Source organism: Chironomus tepperi, unplaced genomic scaffold (assembly GCF_022539635.2).
Source record: "Chironomus tepperi strain 1889 unplaced genomic scaffold, CSIRO-AGI_Ctep_v1 contig_388, whole genome shotgun sequence".
Classification (NCBI taxonomy): domain Eukaryota; kingdom Metazoa; phylum Arthropoda; class Insecta; order Diptera; family Chironomidae; genus Chironomus; species Chironomus tepperi.
The window spans coordinates 186,140-203,895 of NW_027226510.1; the positions used below are offsets into that span (position 1 = coordinate 186,140).

General features: G+C 30.7%; 3 protein-coding genes across 3 annotated transcripts; all 3 read right to left on the minus strand.

Moving 5' to 3' along the window:
* Window positions 1–50: 50 nt before the first annotated feature.
* On the minus strand, window positions 51–2,174 carry LOC139096387 (aldehyde dehydrogenase 1A1-like). The gene is made up of 6 exons (XM_070648092.1): window positions 1,918–2,174; window positions 1,645–1,850; window positions 1,468–1,584; window positions 948–1,402; window positions 270–836; window positions 51–215 (listed from the first exon to the last, which is right to left on the minus strand). The coding sequence occupies exons 1-6, from the start codon at window positions 1,951–1,953 to the stop codon at window positions 130–132; spliced, it is 1,467 nt and encodes a 488-aa protein (XP_070504193.1). The 5' UTR covers window positions 1,954–2,174; the 3' UTR covers window positions 51–129.
* Window positions 2,175–2,616: 442 nt separating this feature from the next.
* LOC139096412 (leucine-rich melanocyte differentiation-associated protein-like) lies at window positions 2,617–4,292 on the minus strand. Its single transcript, XM_070648115.1, has 6 exons — window positions 4,060–4,292; window positions 3,882–3,996; window positions 3,520–3,641; window positions 3,412–3,467; window positions 3,216–3,293; window positions 2,617–3,082 (listed from the first exon to the last, which is right to left on the minus strand). Exons 1-6 carry the CDS (start codon window positions 4,090–4,092, stop codon window positions 2,731–2,733), a joined length of 756 nt encoding a protein of 251 aa, XP_070504216.1. The 5' UTR covers window positions 4,093–4,292; the 3' UTR covers window positions 2,617–2,730.
* A 927-nt stretch (window positions 4,293–5,219) lies between these two features.
* On the minus strand, window positions 5,220–10,171 carry Uba1 (ubiquitin-like activating enzyme 1). Its single transcript, XM_070648090.1, has 6 exons — window positions 9,092–10,171; window positions 7,284–8,591; window positions 6,901–7,209; window positions 6,581–6,841; window positions 6,404–6,501; window positions 5,220–6,273 (listed from the first exon to the last, which is right to left on the minus strand). Exons 1-6 carry the CDS (start codon window positions 9,935–9,937, stop codon window positions 5,856–5,858), a joined length of 3,240 nt encoding a protein of 1,079 aa, XP_070504191.1. The 5' UTR covers window positions 9,938–10,171; the 3' UTR covers window positions 5,220–5,855.
* Between the last annotated feature and the right edge of the window lie 7,585 nt (window positions 10,172–17,756).

A 17,756-nucleotide genomic window follows, 5' to 3' on the forward strand; every position in this document is an offset into this window, starting at 1 on the left:
CAAAAAGAATTTATTTTAAAAATTTGAAAACCGTTACAAAAAATGATTGCTGCTTTTTCTAAAAATTAATTTTATTAACATGCTTTATACTTGACGCTACAATTTCAAGAATATTAGATTGATTGATTTTTAATATTTTGCTGGAAGTTTCACAGAAACACTTTTTACTACTAAATAAGGTTCTAGACCATCCATTCCTAGTTCTCGGCCGATTCCTAAATTGAAATTTCGTTAAATAACGTTAAAAAATTAATAAAAAAGTTATTTACCTGATTGTTTATAGCCTCCGAATGGTGTCTGAGGAGTAACGGCATCGTAAGTGTTGACCCAAACAGAACCAGCTTGAATGCTATGAGCAAATTTCATCGCATCATTGATATTGTTAGTGAAAATTCCAGCAGCTAAGCCATAGTCACTCTTATTAGAACGTTCAATAACTTCATCGAGAGTTTTGAACTTTAAAATTGATTGAACAGGACCGAATATTTCTTCTCGTGCAATTCTCATCTCTTCTGTGACATTTGAGAAAACAGTTGGTTCAATAAAGAATCCTTCAGTGCCCCATCTCTTTCCACCAACTTCTAATGTTGCTCCATCCTGTTTTCCGTATTCAATGTAGTTCATTATTCTATCAAACATAGCTTGATCAATTTGTGGTCCTTGTTGTACATCCTTTTCAAATCCACTTCCAACCTTCCTATTTCGTGCCATTTCTGCTGCTCTACGTACAAATTCGTCATAAATTCCTTCTTGGACGTAAGTTTTGCTTGCAGCACAGCAGTTTTGTCCTGCGTTTGAAAATACTCCATTATGTGCTGTTTCAACTGCTTCATCCACTGTAAGAATTAGGTTTTAAAGAAATCGAAAAATATCCAAAAGCTTTCAAATTTAATATATCCGTTAGAATATATTAGTCTGGACACTTTTGTTTTGGCACTGCTACTTACAATTAGCATCATCAAGAATCACTAATGGACTCTTTCCTCCCAATTCTAATGAAACGTTCTTCAAATTTGTTTTAGCTGCCGTTTCCATTACGATTTTTCCAATATTAACAGATCCAGTAAATGCAACTTTCTGGATATCTGGATGTGAAGCTATAGCAGCACCAGCTTCGCCCAATCCATTAATCACATTAAATACACCATCAGGAAATCCAGCTTCTTTTGATAAGGCAGCAATATGCAATGCACTTAATGGAGTTTGTTGAGCTGGTTTAAGGATTATTGGACAACCAGCTGCCAAAGCAGGTCCAATCTTCCACGAAATCATAAGGATTGGATAATTCCAAGTGATAATTTGACCAACAACACCAACCGGCTCCTTTCTTGTGTAACTAAACATGTTTCCATCACTTGGTATTGTATTGCCATGAATCTTATCGCAGAATCCAGCATAATATCTGTAATAATAATAATTGTATAGATGCCGTCTTAACATATGTAAACGAATAATTCAAGCAAATACCTTAATGTATCACAAGACACTTGAATATCAAATAAAGAATCATCAAACGTTTTGCCATTATCCAATGTTTCTAAGTTAGCCAGAATATTCGCATCACGTTCAATCAAGTCTGTAAAGCTGCAAAATACCGAAAAAAGTAGGAATTGTAGGTAAATTAATCAGAAAATGGATATTTACCGATTCATCAATTTTCCTCTTGCTGATCCATCCATATTACGCCAGTCAGAACCAATTTCAAAAGCTTTTTGGGCAGCTTTTACAGCAATGTCCACATCTGCCTTAGTTCCTTCAGAAACATCGGCTATTTTCTTGCCAGTTGCTGGATTTATTGTTGCAAATGTTTTTCCACATTGAGAATCAACAAATTCATTATTAATGAAGAGCTGGATAGTTTAAAAATCAATATAAATTGAACGACATCCAGTAAGATTCATTAATAATAGAACAAACCTTCGTATACTTGATTTCTTGAGCTGGATTTGCCATTTTGTTGGATTTTTTACAGGCTAACGTCTATTTATAGAATTTTGTATTTATAGAAATATTGAAATTGATATCAACCGGCTTAATTATAAAGTACGAAACCACTTGTTAATATTGATGATAATACAGTCGGACATACACTGAAAACTTTTAATAATTGTACAAATTTAAATGTATTCTACACAAAATGAAAATTGAGAGAATGAATGAAAAGTATGTGAAAATGTAAACAGAACTTGCGCTCTCTATACTGCAGTAATAATGTCTACATACTTTAATGCGTAAGGTCTTAAAAAGCATTTTCATTGACGGAGAATATTCATATTAAAATTTACCGGTTTACTATTATTTGAATTTACCTAAAATTAGAACCATACAATTGTTTGATGAAAACAGTACAATTTTAAAAAGTGTCTTTGAGCTTTATTCTTTATAACTGGAAATAAATGTAAATTTCACCATACACGGCTTCTCATTCATAGCTTATTCAGCCATTAAGATCATTAAGATAAGGTCCTTGAAAATATTAATCCACAATTGGCAAAAAAAAGCATTTGAAGAACAAAATATTCAAATTACTCAATTTTCTGTAAAGAATGCTCACAATCAGCATGTAACATATACATATAGCAGCAAATACATATGCCTTTGACATTGAAATACAGATTTACAGTTTAATTGTATTTTTATTCAAAACAAAAATCGTTTTGAGCTTTATTCTTTTAAATGAGCTTAATTAATGAGCTTTTGAGCTTTAAAATAATTCAAAATATTTGAACTTTACAGCATTTTATTTCCTATAAATCGATTTCCTTGTGATTCAGTGCCTTGATAAAAATGCTTACATTTGCTGTAACTGCTTCGAGGTTCCTGTGATCCAGTATTACCTTCAGTTGGTAGAGCAGTGTAATTACTGTGATCTACTTCGTCCACAGATTCAACTTCCTTTGCTGATTGATACTTGAAAAATTTCTTCAAGAAGCTTATTGGATCCATGCTGTTGATCTTTTGTACACGTCCTACTGCTTCCTCTACTTTTGGAATATTTGTGTGAATTATTGACCATTCATGTCTTGTTATCATTTTTGAGTCGAGAAATTTCAATTTGGGCATTCGAGAGATGATGAGAAGTCTATCAATACAAATTAATTAATAATTGATTATATGTAGCACATTATAGCCATTTTGTATCTTCCAGACATAAAATTTGTGATATTTTGATACTTTATAGCTATTTTGTAAATGTGAGCCAGACTCGTGCTTACCTATAACTTTGATAATCGTCTTCATTGTAGTTTTCATTGAGCACGGGACAGAGTGGATTACCAAGTAAACTTAAATGACTATTTAAAAAAATAATTTGAACGGTTTTAGAATTGAAAAAATTGTAAGGTTTTGAAACATTTTGAAGTATTTTTGTAAATTTTGAAATTTCATGATTCTAAAGACATTAACACTTACCGTAAGTTAGGGAATGAGTAGCAAATATTGTACACAAGTTTGTCCAGGTCCTCAAACTAGAAATTTCATTAACTAAATTAGAAGAATTGTAAATTCAATCTGATTTACCTTATTATTATTCAATGACAGCAGCTGTATCTTAAGGAAAACTTTATTTGGGAACATTGTTTCATCAGAGAGGAAGTTGTTATCCAAAATGATTTCATTCAAGTTAGGAAAATTTGATATGACTGAAATTACAGTAGATCCAGTTAGTTCATGAAAACATCAATTTATGGTCAAGAATCAACATTTTTTGGATGTCTGTGACCCATGTCTATGAGTTCTCCATAAAATATGCATTTTTGAGCATACTATTGAGAAGAGAATGCTCAACATCTCTCACTGACTTTATGACTCACTTTTAAGATTCCTTATCACTTGACACACGTCAAGATTTAATTCATTGACAGAGAAATGGATTTACTTACAGTCTATTGACATAAGGGAATTAGATGAAAAGTCAATCTGTGTAACATCTTTGTCTCTAAATTCATTGATAATTTCACTTGGAATTTGGTCTGCATCATGTTCATAATAAATTAACTAAAAATACATAAAAATAACACTCGTGTCTGGGTCACTGAAATTTTTCTTGATTCCACTTACTCTTTTTTCATTTTCAAAGTAATTGTAGATCATTTTGGAAATTAATGTTGCTGCACAGACTGAATAATTTAAATATCACACGAAAATTAAAGTAAAAACTCAAAAAACTGAATTTTTCGTCTACAGGTATCCGCTTTAAGGTTGTAAGGCTTCTTCTCAATCACAAACTGACTGACTTCTTCCCTTACTGCTCGTTTATGTTTATTAAAAGAAAACAAAATAGAGAGACATAAAAAATTGATAAGAAGAAGCGTTAAACAAAAGAGAAGTCAAGAGAGATTTAAATGCTTGCTGCAACTAATCATGTAGAGAGCATCGATAAAGACAATTTCCCGCGCAATTAAAATTGACTCCAATCAGGAATTAGCGTTGATTGCAAATATTTATTTTACGAGTTTTCTATTGTTCTGATTATAAAAGGATGTTGACAAAATCACTGGTTGTTTCTGGTCTTAATTTTGTTCGGGAATCTAGATTTGGATTAGATGACTCAATATTTTAGTGTATTAGATTAGATTTGAGTTTTGTCTGTGAGTTTCCTTTGTCATGCTGTTCCAGATATGCAGATGCTCACGTACAAAAATTTGTGCATAACTGTCAAAAATTTGAATTTTTTGAAAACACTAACACTGTGAAAGAAATTTGTCAAAATTTGGGTTTGCAAAATTCTCTTCTTTATATTGAACTCCTTCAGCACAGAAGTATTTAAAATGATTCTTTATTCACTAATCGAATAAGCTAAATTTGAAAAATAAAGCACAACTTCATATTTGAGTAGAAATTTGATAATCCAATTTTTCATACTTATATGCTTGTATTAGTGCGTATTAAACAATTTTGATCGGAAAAAATTTGAAATTTCAATAACCGTTAAATTTTGAATTCTGAAATGATGAATTTTTTTGAAACGTTTCTGGATGTTGTATTTTGTCATCAAAAGTGGCTTGAATCATTATTGGATCATACTTCTAAGATCAAAGCCTAAATTTTTGAATTGATTTGCATTTCTTTATTAATCAAATATTGATCGCTGAGACAAAAATGCGCTGAAATGACTCGACAGAAACGAGTACTTTTGTATTTACTTCCGTCTTCCTTATAAACAAAAGAAAATACAAAATCTGAAATTAAAAAGTAATACGCCAAAAGTCGAAGTCATCTTCAAGTTGATTGAAAAAGTTTTGCAGATTTCCTTTATTTCTGGGTCTATTAATAAATTTTGTTTTTCTTTTTAGCTTAAGTGTGTTTCATTTCTCAACTAAAAAATTATTATTATGTTAATAATCAATATTGTGAATGCTTTATCGGGGAATAAAACTAAACAGAAAAGCCTTTTTTTTAATACACGAAAAAAGAAAAAAATTGAAAAATACAAAAATTCCAAAAAAGCACAGCAATGAATAACATTTAATGGATTCAAAAAATACAAAGGAGAGGTTACGTACTCATAAAATCGCTGAATAAGGATGATAACTTAGTTTCGGGAGTAGAATAATCAAAAAATACTCATTGAAAATTAAAAAAAAAAAGTTGTGAAAATATTGTTTTTCTCCTAGATTTTCTTATGAATTAAACGAACCACCGATAAGCAGAATTATAAACTTTATCAAATATATTAATTATCAATGTCAAATAGAATCATTCGCACAAATAATGCACTAATTTTGGAAAATAGTGGGATGATTTAATTAATTTAATAAAAAAAGAAGTAATTCATCTCTTCTTATAAATGCGAATGCAATTATTTACTATTATTATCATCATCAAGTGTTTTTTTGTTTGTTTGTTTATTTTCTTTAGCGTGGTAAAGTATAGCGAACATATGGAACTTCACAATCCTCATCATTCGCATCGTTGCAGCAAATTTCAAATACAAGTGCACGTTCATAAGGTGCAATCTCACGCTTTGTTACTTTCCGTACAATTTCAGTCATTTTCATTACCATACGTTCATCACGTTTTGCTTTTGGTTGGAAAAATGAATACAACATTCCAACACCTTGAGACAGCATTGTGATTTCAAGTTTGTGATCATTCTTAAAGTGATCAATGAATTCTGATAATGTCATTTCGCCTTCAACCTCAAATCGATCCCATAATGTCCATTTATTGCCATTATATTCTAGTTCCTTTGCGTGAATTGGCTCAGTAAATGCGACTAATGGCAATGCGATGTTAACGAATCCGTTCTTGTAGCGATCGAGTGTCTTGAAGCTAAAAATAATAATAAATTAAGTTTAACGTACTTTTAAAATTTAAATTTCAATCGGTTTTTTGAAATTCAAAAATTATTTTGAACAAATTTTGATTTTTTGAAAACCGTTAGAAATTTTGTAATGCTTACCCTTGAGCTAATTTGATCAATTCTAAGGCAACACATCCTGAAACTAATGATGTTGTAGTAGCAATTGCTGGAATAATCTTTCCGGCAATCAATTTGGACTAAAATAATTATGTAGGAAAAAATAGACATGCGATTATTATACATGGAAATCCATATTGATTTTCTGTTCAAACATACCTTATGTTTATCAGCTGGTGGAATACTATAATTAGCTGCACGCAAGTTTGATGCGGCTACTATGAAATCCATATGGAAATTAGAGTCATCATCTTTCTCGAAATCAAGTGGAGTTATCGTAAATGATGGCATTCCCAATTTTTGTAATTCATCAACAATTGAATGTACTCGATCATGATCGTATGAACTGTTGTCTTGTTGAGCTAAAGCTGCATCATTTTCAGCAATTTTGATGCCTGATTTCGGAGTGAAAATTGGAACCTAAAAAGAATTTTCATATTAAATATTAAAGCAGTCATAATCTATAGCCAGCAACTTACATGAACTTGAGATACTAATTCGTAGACTTTGCTGCGATCGCGAACATGTGGCAAGCCATAAATTTCAGCTTTCAAATTAGCAGCAGCAAAAATGTAATCGAGATGAAGTGGATCGTCTTTATTGAAAACCATTGGAACTGGACAACGTTTTGGACCAGACCAGAATGGTTGACCAGTTGTAGTTTGTTGATCAGGTGGAAAATTAAACAACAATTGCTTAATTTGATTCGTATAATTCTCCTCAAAATGGAAACGAGCCCATTTTACACAGTCAGCAAAGCTTAATGGACGGTCGTCGATCAATGCGCGCTACAAAAGAGTTAAATAAAAATCAATATTTAATTAAATTATCGTCTTAGTTTCAAGGCAAATTATGACATTACCTTGACTGATTCCATTGTTTCTAATGGTTGAACGCCTGGCAATTTAAGAGTACGATCAATAAATCCAACATCGCGAATATATTCTGATGCATTATGTGGCGATTGAGTGAAAATTCCTTCAAACATGTCGCGTGCCCATTGTAATGTATGCTCGATAGCATTTGGGAAGTTTTTGAGAGTACAAATTGGGATACTCTTTTCTGGTGGATCTTGGCTTGAACTATACGATTCAGTTAAGAATGGTACAACAACTTGAATGTTACCCATTGTTCCTAATGTACCAGATTCAAGCAATGGCAAACGATAATAGACACAACGACGATCCATATAGTTACGAGCTTCAATATTGTCCAAAGCATTAGCAACACCATCTAATCGTTCAAAGAAGTCATCATCATAAATATTTTCAGTTGCTGCACCGACACGATTTTCATGATAAGTGACATTAAGTTCTGGATTCATTTGTTTAACAGCAGCAGCAGCAACGCGTGATTTTGGAGATTGAACGTCCTTTGGTCGGAACAAAAATTGACGATTCAAATTTGACTTCTCAATAAGATCCATATCCGTAATGATTAATTCACCATCTTTACCGGCACCAATTCCCATCATACCGAAATTCTTTAATAATTCACAACCAATTGCTCCAGCACCAACAATAAAGTACTTTAATGATCCTAACTTGTCTTGGAATTTCTTTCCAAAAATAGCAATTTGTGAATCATAACGTGATCCAATCGGTTGACATTCTGTGTCTGTTAATACGCTAATATCTTCAGGCAAACATTCGATTGCATCAAAACTAAAGAACTGCATGATTGGCATGAATTTACCACTACATGCTTTCATCACTTCTTGTGCACTCATACCACCAATAACGGCATTAATTGGACACAAATCACCGCTTGATGTTTTGCAGAAAATTTCAAGAAGTTCCTCTTTAAGCTCCTCGACATTTAATTCTTTTGCACGTTCTTTACACAGTTCAAGGAATTCAGGATAGTCATCATTATGCCATGGTCGTGGATTACGTCCATTTTTAGCGAAATAACGTGATAAAGCAGTAAAGGCAATATTAATATTTTGTGGATGATCAAATTTAGAGTAATCAGACAGAACAAATTCTGGACTCTTTTCAGCTTCCTCTAAGGTCTTGAACTCGACTTTTTTCGGCATCTTTACTTGTATTACAATACCACCACGAATATAGTCTGACAAATTTGTCGTGTCGCCAATTGAGAATGTATAGGGTCCATGAACCTTGATTTTCATCGGTTCACATCCGTTCAGTTCTTCCATTCCTTGAATCTATAAAGGCAATAGCAACAAAATATATTAATTAGTTGGGTAAATAGATTTTTTTAGGGGCATTTTTGATAAGAAATTAAGCTTAGAGATTCACTTTGATCGGCTGACTAACTGGCTGGTTGAGACGCAAGATCTCAGCAACCAGACATCACCGAGTTCGGATTTGAAGCATTAGCTCCGTCCAATTTACAAAATCGATATTTATTTATCAATTGTTAGCACAAAATGCGCTTAAGTGACGCGATAAGAACGACTACTTTTCAATATTTTTCCTACTAATTTGTATCTCATCGTATGTAAATTTAAAAGCATGATTAAATTTACTTTCTCGATGTGTAATGAAAAACAGTAAGGAATGTTTGTTTAATCCAAAAATAAATTATTAATTATAATGATGACGACAGTGAAATAAGTAGGAAAATATAATAAAAAGATAAAGAGACGTGAGTAAGTCATAATAATAAGAAGACAATTTAGACAAGGTCATAGAGATTACTCACCTCAGTAAATGTCACATAATCGCCATCCTCAAATCCATGACGTGCTTCGTCTAAGCATGTTACAACACCTTCCTTGTCCTTTGAAATTCCAGCAATCATTGCTGAGAGTGGACTGGCTCCATTCACATCATTAACAACAAACTCTGGACCAAAATCACAGAAAATTTGGCCAAAAAGTCCACGTGTAACAGCTACGATAAGGGCAATATTATGTTTACGAGCAATTTTAGAAATGCGCTTTTGTTCAATTTCATCATTTTCGGTAAGAACGACTACGCTGAATTTTTGCAAAATTTCCTCAGTTAATTTTCCAGTAATTGCCGTCGTTGGAACATATTGATTGAGTTCAGACAAGTGATTGCAACTTGCCTCAGCACGATTTTGTCCGATCGATGACTCACTTAAGTAGAATTGCGACGAGAGATCTGCTAATGTACAATTTTGTTCGTCATGCAAAGTGACACTTTTGACACCAGCGAGAATGACATTTTTAGCGATTTCAACGCCCAATCCATTGATGCCTGATATCAAGACATCCGATATTGCCATTCGTCTCATCGCCTCATGTCCAAGCACATAGAGTTGACGACTGTAGAGTCCCTCATCGATTTCTTTGTGGCCTTTTTCATCATTATTTCCATTCGCCATTGTTTTATTTGAAGATTTTTGTTGTTGTTGTTGCTGACTCTTTGTATGGTTGTTACTATTTTCTAATTCACCCGCCGACGACGAATTCTTGGAGTGCTGTTTAGTACTAAGGTTGTTAGCAACTGAATTATCGTCAATTTCACTCTCTAATTTTCTCTTTTTTGCGACAGGTGAAGAAAAATTTATAGTTTCAGACATGAAGCAATTTTCACAAAAGTGCGCAACTAGATTTTTTTTTTCGTTCCTTGCTTTTCCTTCGATTTTCTTCTTCGAGATCCAATTAGCTGAGAGAATTAGTGAAAATTCTACAACTATGAATAAGCTAATACGAATGAAATAATAAGCGGCCTAAACACGATTCTAGTTATACCTTATTTTCACTTTAACTCACAAATACTTGATTTAATCGAAAAATGCCGTTTCTAGAAAAGTGAGCAACTGAATTTTTTGTACTTCTCACTAATGTACAGGAGATGATCGCTTCAAGTTGTCTTCTTGGCTGTCCACAGTGATTTAACTAAAAGTTTCGAATTTTATTTAATTTTAAAGAGAAACGCGTGTGTTTTGGTTGTAAACTATTGATTATTACTGGGCAGGGGGAGAGCACTTAAGTTTGCAAAGTTTTATCCATATTTCACACTACCTCAATATTGCTTATGTAAAACTGATGAATGTATTAAAGAATGATGTTAAACTATGTAAAATCTTAAAGTTTTATTAAGTTCTTTAATAATTTAGTGTAATTTTTCACTTTACTTAGATTTGTCCTTCCCTTGTTACTGAGTCAAAAAAATTTTTGCAGAAACTTTTGAAATTTTGAAAACCGTTAAGATTTCAAAGACAACCAAAATAAAATAACTGCTTAAAAAGGACGAATAAATTGGATTTCAACTGTCCTTTTGTACCTTTTTGAATAATTTAATTAATTAAATATCATAAAATCGAATCATATTAACATAATGCGTTTTAAATCATCATTGCATGCGGAATTTCTTCGACTTGAGTCGGCTGAATAGGGTGATTCATAATTTTTTCGGTAAATATTTCACGAGATTTTGAAATTATTTTGGATAATATGAATTAAACTGGATTGAATGTTCACATATTTAGATTTTTAATGACAGATTTTAAGCATTTACGCCCTTATTATTAAATAAATATCATCAAAATTCTTAAAAATAACGGAAATAATTTTTAAATTTTTCAAGTTAAGAGCCCCTTTGAAACAAAAAGTTAAAAGCCCCTCTCAATTTTTTGAACAGATCAACGAATTTGATGAGCCGGTGAAAGCTTTTTAGGTACTTTGAATTGATTTTTCTCTGAAAACATTTAATTAGGACACAAATAAAAAACATTAATATCTACGTGAACAGTTATAATCAAGAAACATTTAAGAGAACTTGTAATTTCAGATACAAGACATCGCAGAGCTCAAGTTTGAATTTTTGCTTGGTCAGGAAGCTTAAAATCATCGCTAAATGGTTTAATTATAGCTAGGATTTTAAATTTGCATGCAAAAAAAAAAACTGAAAATTTTCCCCTCGTTATTGATTTGAATTTTTTTTGACCGTTAATTTTTAAATAAAATTTTACTGCTAGTTAAGTACTTCAAAGAGCTGAAAGACAAATAAAATGAAAGAAAACAAGGAATTTTTTATTTTTATTTTACTATAATAATTCATTTTAGTTTTTATTCAATAAATTATCGCGCCCATTAAAATTTTTATATTTATTTATATTTCATTTTTTGTATTGTATAAACGCTATAAATCTGTGTGGCAGTGTAAAGTGTAATATAGAGTATTAATTTGAAAAAGAACTTAATCATTATAACTGCTTCTTTGAAATTTCATTTCCATATTGATTAAATCTTCTCTTTATACCTATATATGTTTTTTTTAAAACAAAAGTAAAGTAAATACGTAAGAAATGAAATAATAAATTAAGTATAAAAACGAATAATTCACTGTTAAAAATGCATATTCAATGGTTTTACAATCATCTTTATGATTTATAACTAATTAACATATTCAATTCATTGATTGCAATTTTATTCTCAATAAGGAACTATTTTCTGATGATTTTAAAGGAAAAACAACTTTCATTGTAGTGTCGATGCCTTAATTCAGTGATGGACAATCTTTTTTTTCAGAATTTAAGTTCTGAACAGTTATAAGTTCTGTCATTCAGCATTAATGAAAGAGGCCCACCTTGGTGGTAAGCCTCGATCGAAACCTCACAATTTATACGGTTCATGCCATATTCAATCATCTTTGGACGCATATAAGTGTTGACTAGTGTAGATACTAGTGTGCCGTCACACATAAGTTGCCCACCACTGCCTTAATCCTCAATTTTCCAGCAGATTTCAATTCTCATGACTAATTCCAAAAGAGCATCTGACTTCATTATTGAAAAGTATTTTGTTGGATACTACATAAGGATTGAAGTTGAATTGTTTTGAAATTACCCATAAGAAGTTGAAGCAGCAAACAAAATTGAGGATTAAAGCTATCCACAATGAAAATTCTAACCTCAAAAAATCACAGAAAAGTAGTTCCTTTCAAATCATTTCATCTTGTAAAAATAAAATTAAATATTGTGCACTGGTTAAAACAGTTGTTTATTATAAGTTATATAATCTATCGATGGATCGTGAGGGCGTTACATACATTTTTTTTTGTTTATTTTATTTCTTCATCTAACGAATTTCAATAGGACTTCATTTTTTTCTATATACTTATTTCTTTTTTTGATAATAGATAATTTAACGTATTAAGTTCATATAGATTCATTTCATTTAGAGCGTCATAATGTGTGTATTTTTTAAATTCCATAACTTGTCTTTTGTTTCCAAGAAGAATCACTATCGATGGTTCAAAAATAAATTTTATTTTAGTTTTTCTTTCCGGAAAAGTCTAGCAAGGAAAAAATTGCAATTTTTTTAAAACAAAAAATCAATAAAAATTTTGAGAAATAACAATTATTTTATTTTATTTTTTTTGGAATTCCGTGCTTTTCCGTTAAATAATCGCGGTAAAGAGAATTTCTTCAGATTTTTCTTATTTTTTTGAAAGCCTTTATAAAGCCTAGATAGTTGATGTTAGTGTATAGTTTTCAAATTGACAAATTTTTTATTTATTTTATATGTTTTAGCTTCACTTTTCTTTTTTTGATTTACCAAGAGATGGATAGGTGTGATAATTAGTGTTCATAAGTTTCATTTGCGCGCCTGCTGATTTGAGATGATTTTGAGTTACTGCGGTTCTGATTTTATCTTTTTTAAAATTTGACTAATTCTTCTGATTTATAAACAAATTTGAATTTCAAATTAAATATTTTGATTCTGTCAGGATACGACACTTAAGTTAATGCAGATTTTTACAAAGTTATTCCAATATTTGAGTTGAAATTTGAGTTTTTGCTTCTCAAGTCGGAAATTTCAGAAATTCTTTAAATTTGATTTAAACTTTGAATTAAACAGATTGGAATCGACTTTTCCATACAAAATTGGAGTCAAATTCAGACTCTGATTCATAGTTGTCAAGACATTGGTAATTCGGACAGATTTACCAATTTATGCTACTCAGATGAATATTACAAATCCATAAAAAAGTTCATTGTTTATAAAACAATCAATTCAAGTTCGTGAGAATTACTATACACTTTTATAAAAAGCCAATCCATCTCCCAGCACATATCACTTCCTCATAAGTTAAAGTATTTTTCTCATGACAAAAATAGAAGTAAGAGTTTTGATTCCTTTACGTAATTCTTTCACGAAAACATTACGATTATGATATTTTTTCACAATATATTTTTAATTTTCCCTACACAAAAATGATAAAGATGTAAATTTACTTCTTTTTAAGGTATTTGCTTAGTAAAATCAAAAAGATTTTTAGTTCAAAATTAAGAAAAATTGTCATTTTTAGTAAAAATTATAATTAAAATTTGTTTCGATTTCTATTGTTTGTGCTTAAAATCTTTTAAATAGTTCAACTTGAGTAAATTAATATGTAAATAACCAGTCTTGAATTTAATGAAACATCATTCGTTAATTAAGTTGTTAAGGAATGTTTACAATGACAATTAATTTTCTTTTAAGTTCGTCCAAATTTATAGTCAAACTGAAGATAAAGTAAAAAAATATGAAATTTTAAGAAGAAATGAATGAGGCCCGAACAGCACAATGCCTGGCAGAACATACCTAAATGAGCGTTACTCACTTAAATGAGCGTTACTCACCCAAATGAGCGTTACTCACTCAAATGAGCGTTACTCACTAAGATGAGCGTTACTCATTTAAATGAGCGTTACTCACCTAAATGAGCGTTACTCACCCAAAATATGGTTCGACGCATTGTGCCGCTCGGAAAAGAATAAAGTAAATTTTGGGAAATTTCCACTGAGAGTAAAAAATCGAATCAAAATTTTCTGAGATCTAACGAATTTAAAATTAGGGGTTTATTGATCTGCTGATAGTCATATATGCCACATCAAGTCACAAAAAATGTTTATCAACACTATAAAAGATTAAATCACAGAATAAATTTGATCAAAATTTTCTCCCTCAAAGTCTGGAAAAGCTTGAAATTTTATTGAAATAGTTATCATTATTTCTTCTTCAATTTAAAGTATGTTTTTTTGGTGTATTTGCTAATTTCATTTGATTTTTTTCTTGTTCTTTTTTTTTGGTTTTATTTGCAGTAATTTTTTTTAAACATTTTTATATTTTCGCTCGAGAAAGATAGAAAGAGAAAAACTTGAGAAAGGAAAAACGCATAAAGAGATTTTTTTTTTACTTTTTTTCTTTAATGATTCATAGGCTTCGAATATGTATTAGTTTTTTTTTATTTATTATTAGTTTTTGCATCTAAAAAATTTTTATTTTATTTATCATCCAATTTTTCTTCATTATATATGTTCAATTTGCTATCATTAAGACGGTTTATTATGAAATATTGTGCAATAAACATGTATTTTCATCTAAAAAGTTTAATTTTATTTTAGTTTTTTTCATTTTTTTTTTCTTGTATAAAGCCATAATATGAATCTTGTCAAATGCTGCTTTCATTTTACTTCATTAAATATACGATATGAAACAGTGATATAAACAACATCAGCAGATTTTTGTCCAGCGCCAAATTAAAAATACATTATAATATTTTTTTCGTCTGATGGGGCCGATATAGAAGCCAAAACAGCATCAACATCATAAATTTAGTGTTAAATTGTAATAACAATTTATGTCTTTGTCCATCTTATCTTGTTGTTTTCCAGGAATTCATTTCATCTTCAAATTGTAGCAGAAAAACACGCGATATTTTTTGAGTACTTAAAGTTTTATGAAGCTTTGTATGTTTGTAGGGTTTCTGGTCATGGGCGTATTCAAGGGCTATTCAGAAGGTCCATTTTTGATCAACCTTGGGTCAACTAACACCCTTCTCCCATATCCATTTTTTGGAAATCATTCTTCGATTTTTTATGGTTTTCCGTGGTTGCATTCCATAATATCCAGGCTAAACCTCTGTTTTTGATATAGGATGATAAAAGGAAGTTCTGAGAGGGTCTTATGGATCTATTTATGGCACGAATCAAATAAAAAAGGCTCTTTACTAACACAAAATGAAAACAGACTCTTTTTGGCATCCATTTGGATGTCATTTAGAGGCGGATATCATTTGGTGTTAATCAGAGTTCGAAGTTGATGTGAATTTTATATGGAATCAAGTTGACGTTTCCAAACAAAATCCGAGTCTTCTTCGAGCTCTGGTCCTAATCTAAGACCTTTGGCGAAGCCTTAAAAGATCTGTTGCAGACCTTTTTTCATTTCTATCGATTTGCTTTCAATTAGATGTCGATATATTTCATTTTGGTTCATTTTGATTCACCAAATATTAATGTTGAACTCATCTAGTAATACCGGATAACACAAATTAAAAAGACTTCGCCAAGGAGCTTTTAAGGTTCCGCTAAACCTCTTTTATTAACACCAAATGAAGCCTGCCTGTTTTTGACAGCCTAATGTATGCCAAACGAGGACGCCTTTTATTTGATGTTAATACAGCCGCCCCAGTTTGGCGTACATTAGGCTGCCAAAAATATGCGGTTTCCATTTGATGCTAATAGAAGAGATCAATATGAGCTAAAAGCTCCGTCGTGTCCAGTAATTTTTGTCCCTCAGGAATACATCTAGTCCACTAAAAATCCTACCCTTAACCCTAGAAACCCCACATATACAGTTAATTACGCAGATTTAGATTAGTACTTAAATAAGTATTGCTTTCATCCATAATAGAGATAATAATTTTTTAAAAAAAATCAATCAAAAATATTCACAAATGTGTCAACAACAAGTTATGAATATAGTTTTATGTGACATTAAAGATTTTAAATAATTAATCGGCACCATTCTTCTTCTTGTTCATAAACATTCTAAATAAATGTTAAATACATGAAAAGTGTACAATATTCAAGGACTATAGGTAGAGATTATATATGTCTGATATCATAAAAGAATCGCTCATGGAACGCATTAAATGCAATTGGGGGAAACAACATTGTCTTTTTTTATATCGATAATAAATAACCACAACAGAGTAATTCATAGTAGAGAGTTTTGTATTTGGGGGTGGAACATAAGCCTCACAAAAGCAGAAAACACTTTTGATCATCAGATTTTCATTAAATTGACTCGAAAATTACTAAAAAAAGTTTAATCAATTTACTAAAACGTCTGACACATCAAAAATCATAAAAACATTATACATTTTTTTTTTTATATATATATTCATATGTCAACAATGATTATAATGATACAATATTTAGGTATATATATTATGTTATTTTAATATTTTTTTTTGCTTCCTTCCAAAAAATTTTCAATCCTACATGACAAATAAAGAATCTAATGCATTTTAAAAATCACGATTTTTTTCAAATTTTACTTTATATATCGATGAAAAAATCATTAATTGAGCGCGTAATAATTAGTAAGGACAATTCGCATTCATCATAAGTATAATTTAATTAATATTTTTCACTATTAACTTCAAAATTAATCTCTGACTTTTATTTTAAAATCTCAATAAATATTTTTTTGGTTTTAAATCTCAATTTGAACAAGGTTCTATACACATGTAGATAATAGGATCAAAACGAGTATACAACAATAATGTTGACATTTCTAATTCCGATTTTGGTGGAACGAATATTGAAAAAATCAATTCTATCGGAAATCTTAGATTGATTTGGATTTAGAGATTAACGCAAGTTTTTACACGCAATTGGGAACTAAGTTGGATATTTGATTGCAGTGTTTGTTATTTGATACTTAATTTCTGAGTTAAACAAATATAGAAGAAGGCTACGCTTATGCTCCTTTATCAACATCAAATGGAAGTCGTTTCTGCCTAGCATCCAAATGACTGTCAAATATAGTTAACTTTCATTTGGTGTCAAATAGAGTTCGGTTCCATTTGATGCTCGTAAAACAGTTTTAGTGGATCTTTAAAGGCTCTATGGAAGAGCTTACTTCATTTTTACTACTTGGTACTGAAGGTTTGTTTTAGATTTGATTGTTTTAGATACTTTTCTTATGTTTTGAGCTTGTATTTTACTGTTACTTAACAGAATGACGTTCCTGCTAGAGTATCTCTAAGTCACCGCATGAACAAGCGGTAAGACGCAAATAATTCTTGACCGTACAGTAACGAATGATTTCGAAAGGTTTTTCTGTTAAAATTCGCATCAGAGCGAAGATTGTAGTCATAAATAATGGATTAGTCATGTTTAAGATGATACAGGATCTGATAGAATCCTCAATTCAAACTAATCCATTTCAACTTTAAGAAGTTGTTGTATAGCAAAGTGTTAAGGACTACTTAGTATAAATATTTCTTCATCCCTTTTAAATCCGCTTCAATCAGTTCGATTACTAATCGATAGCATATAATCCAAAACAAAAGTATCAAATAACAAACATTAATAGAAATGTCAATTTAGCCCAATGATT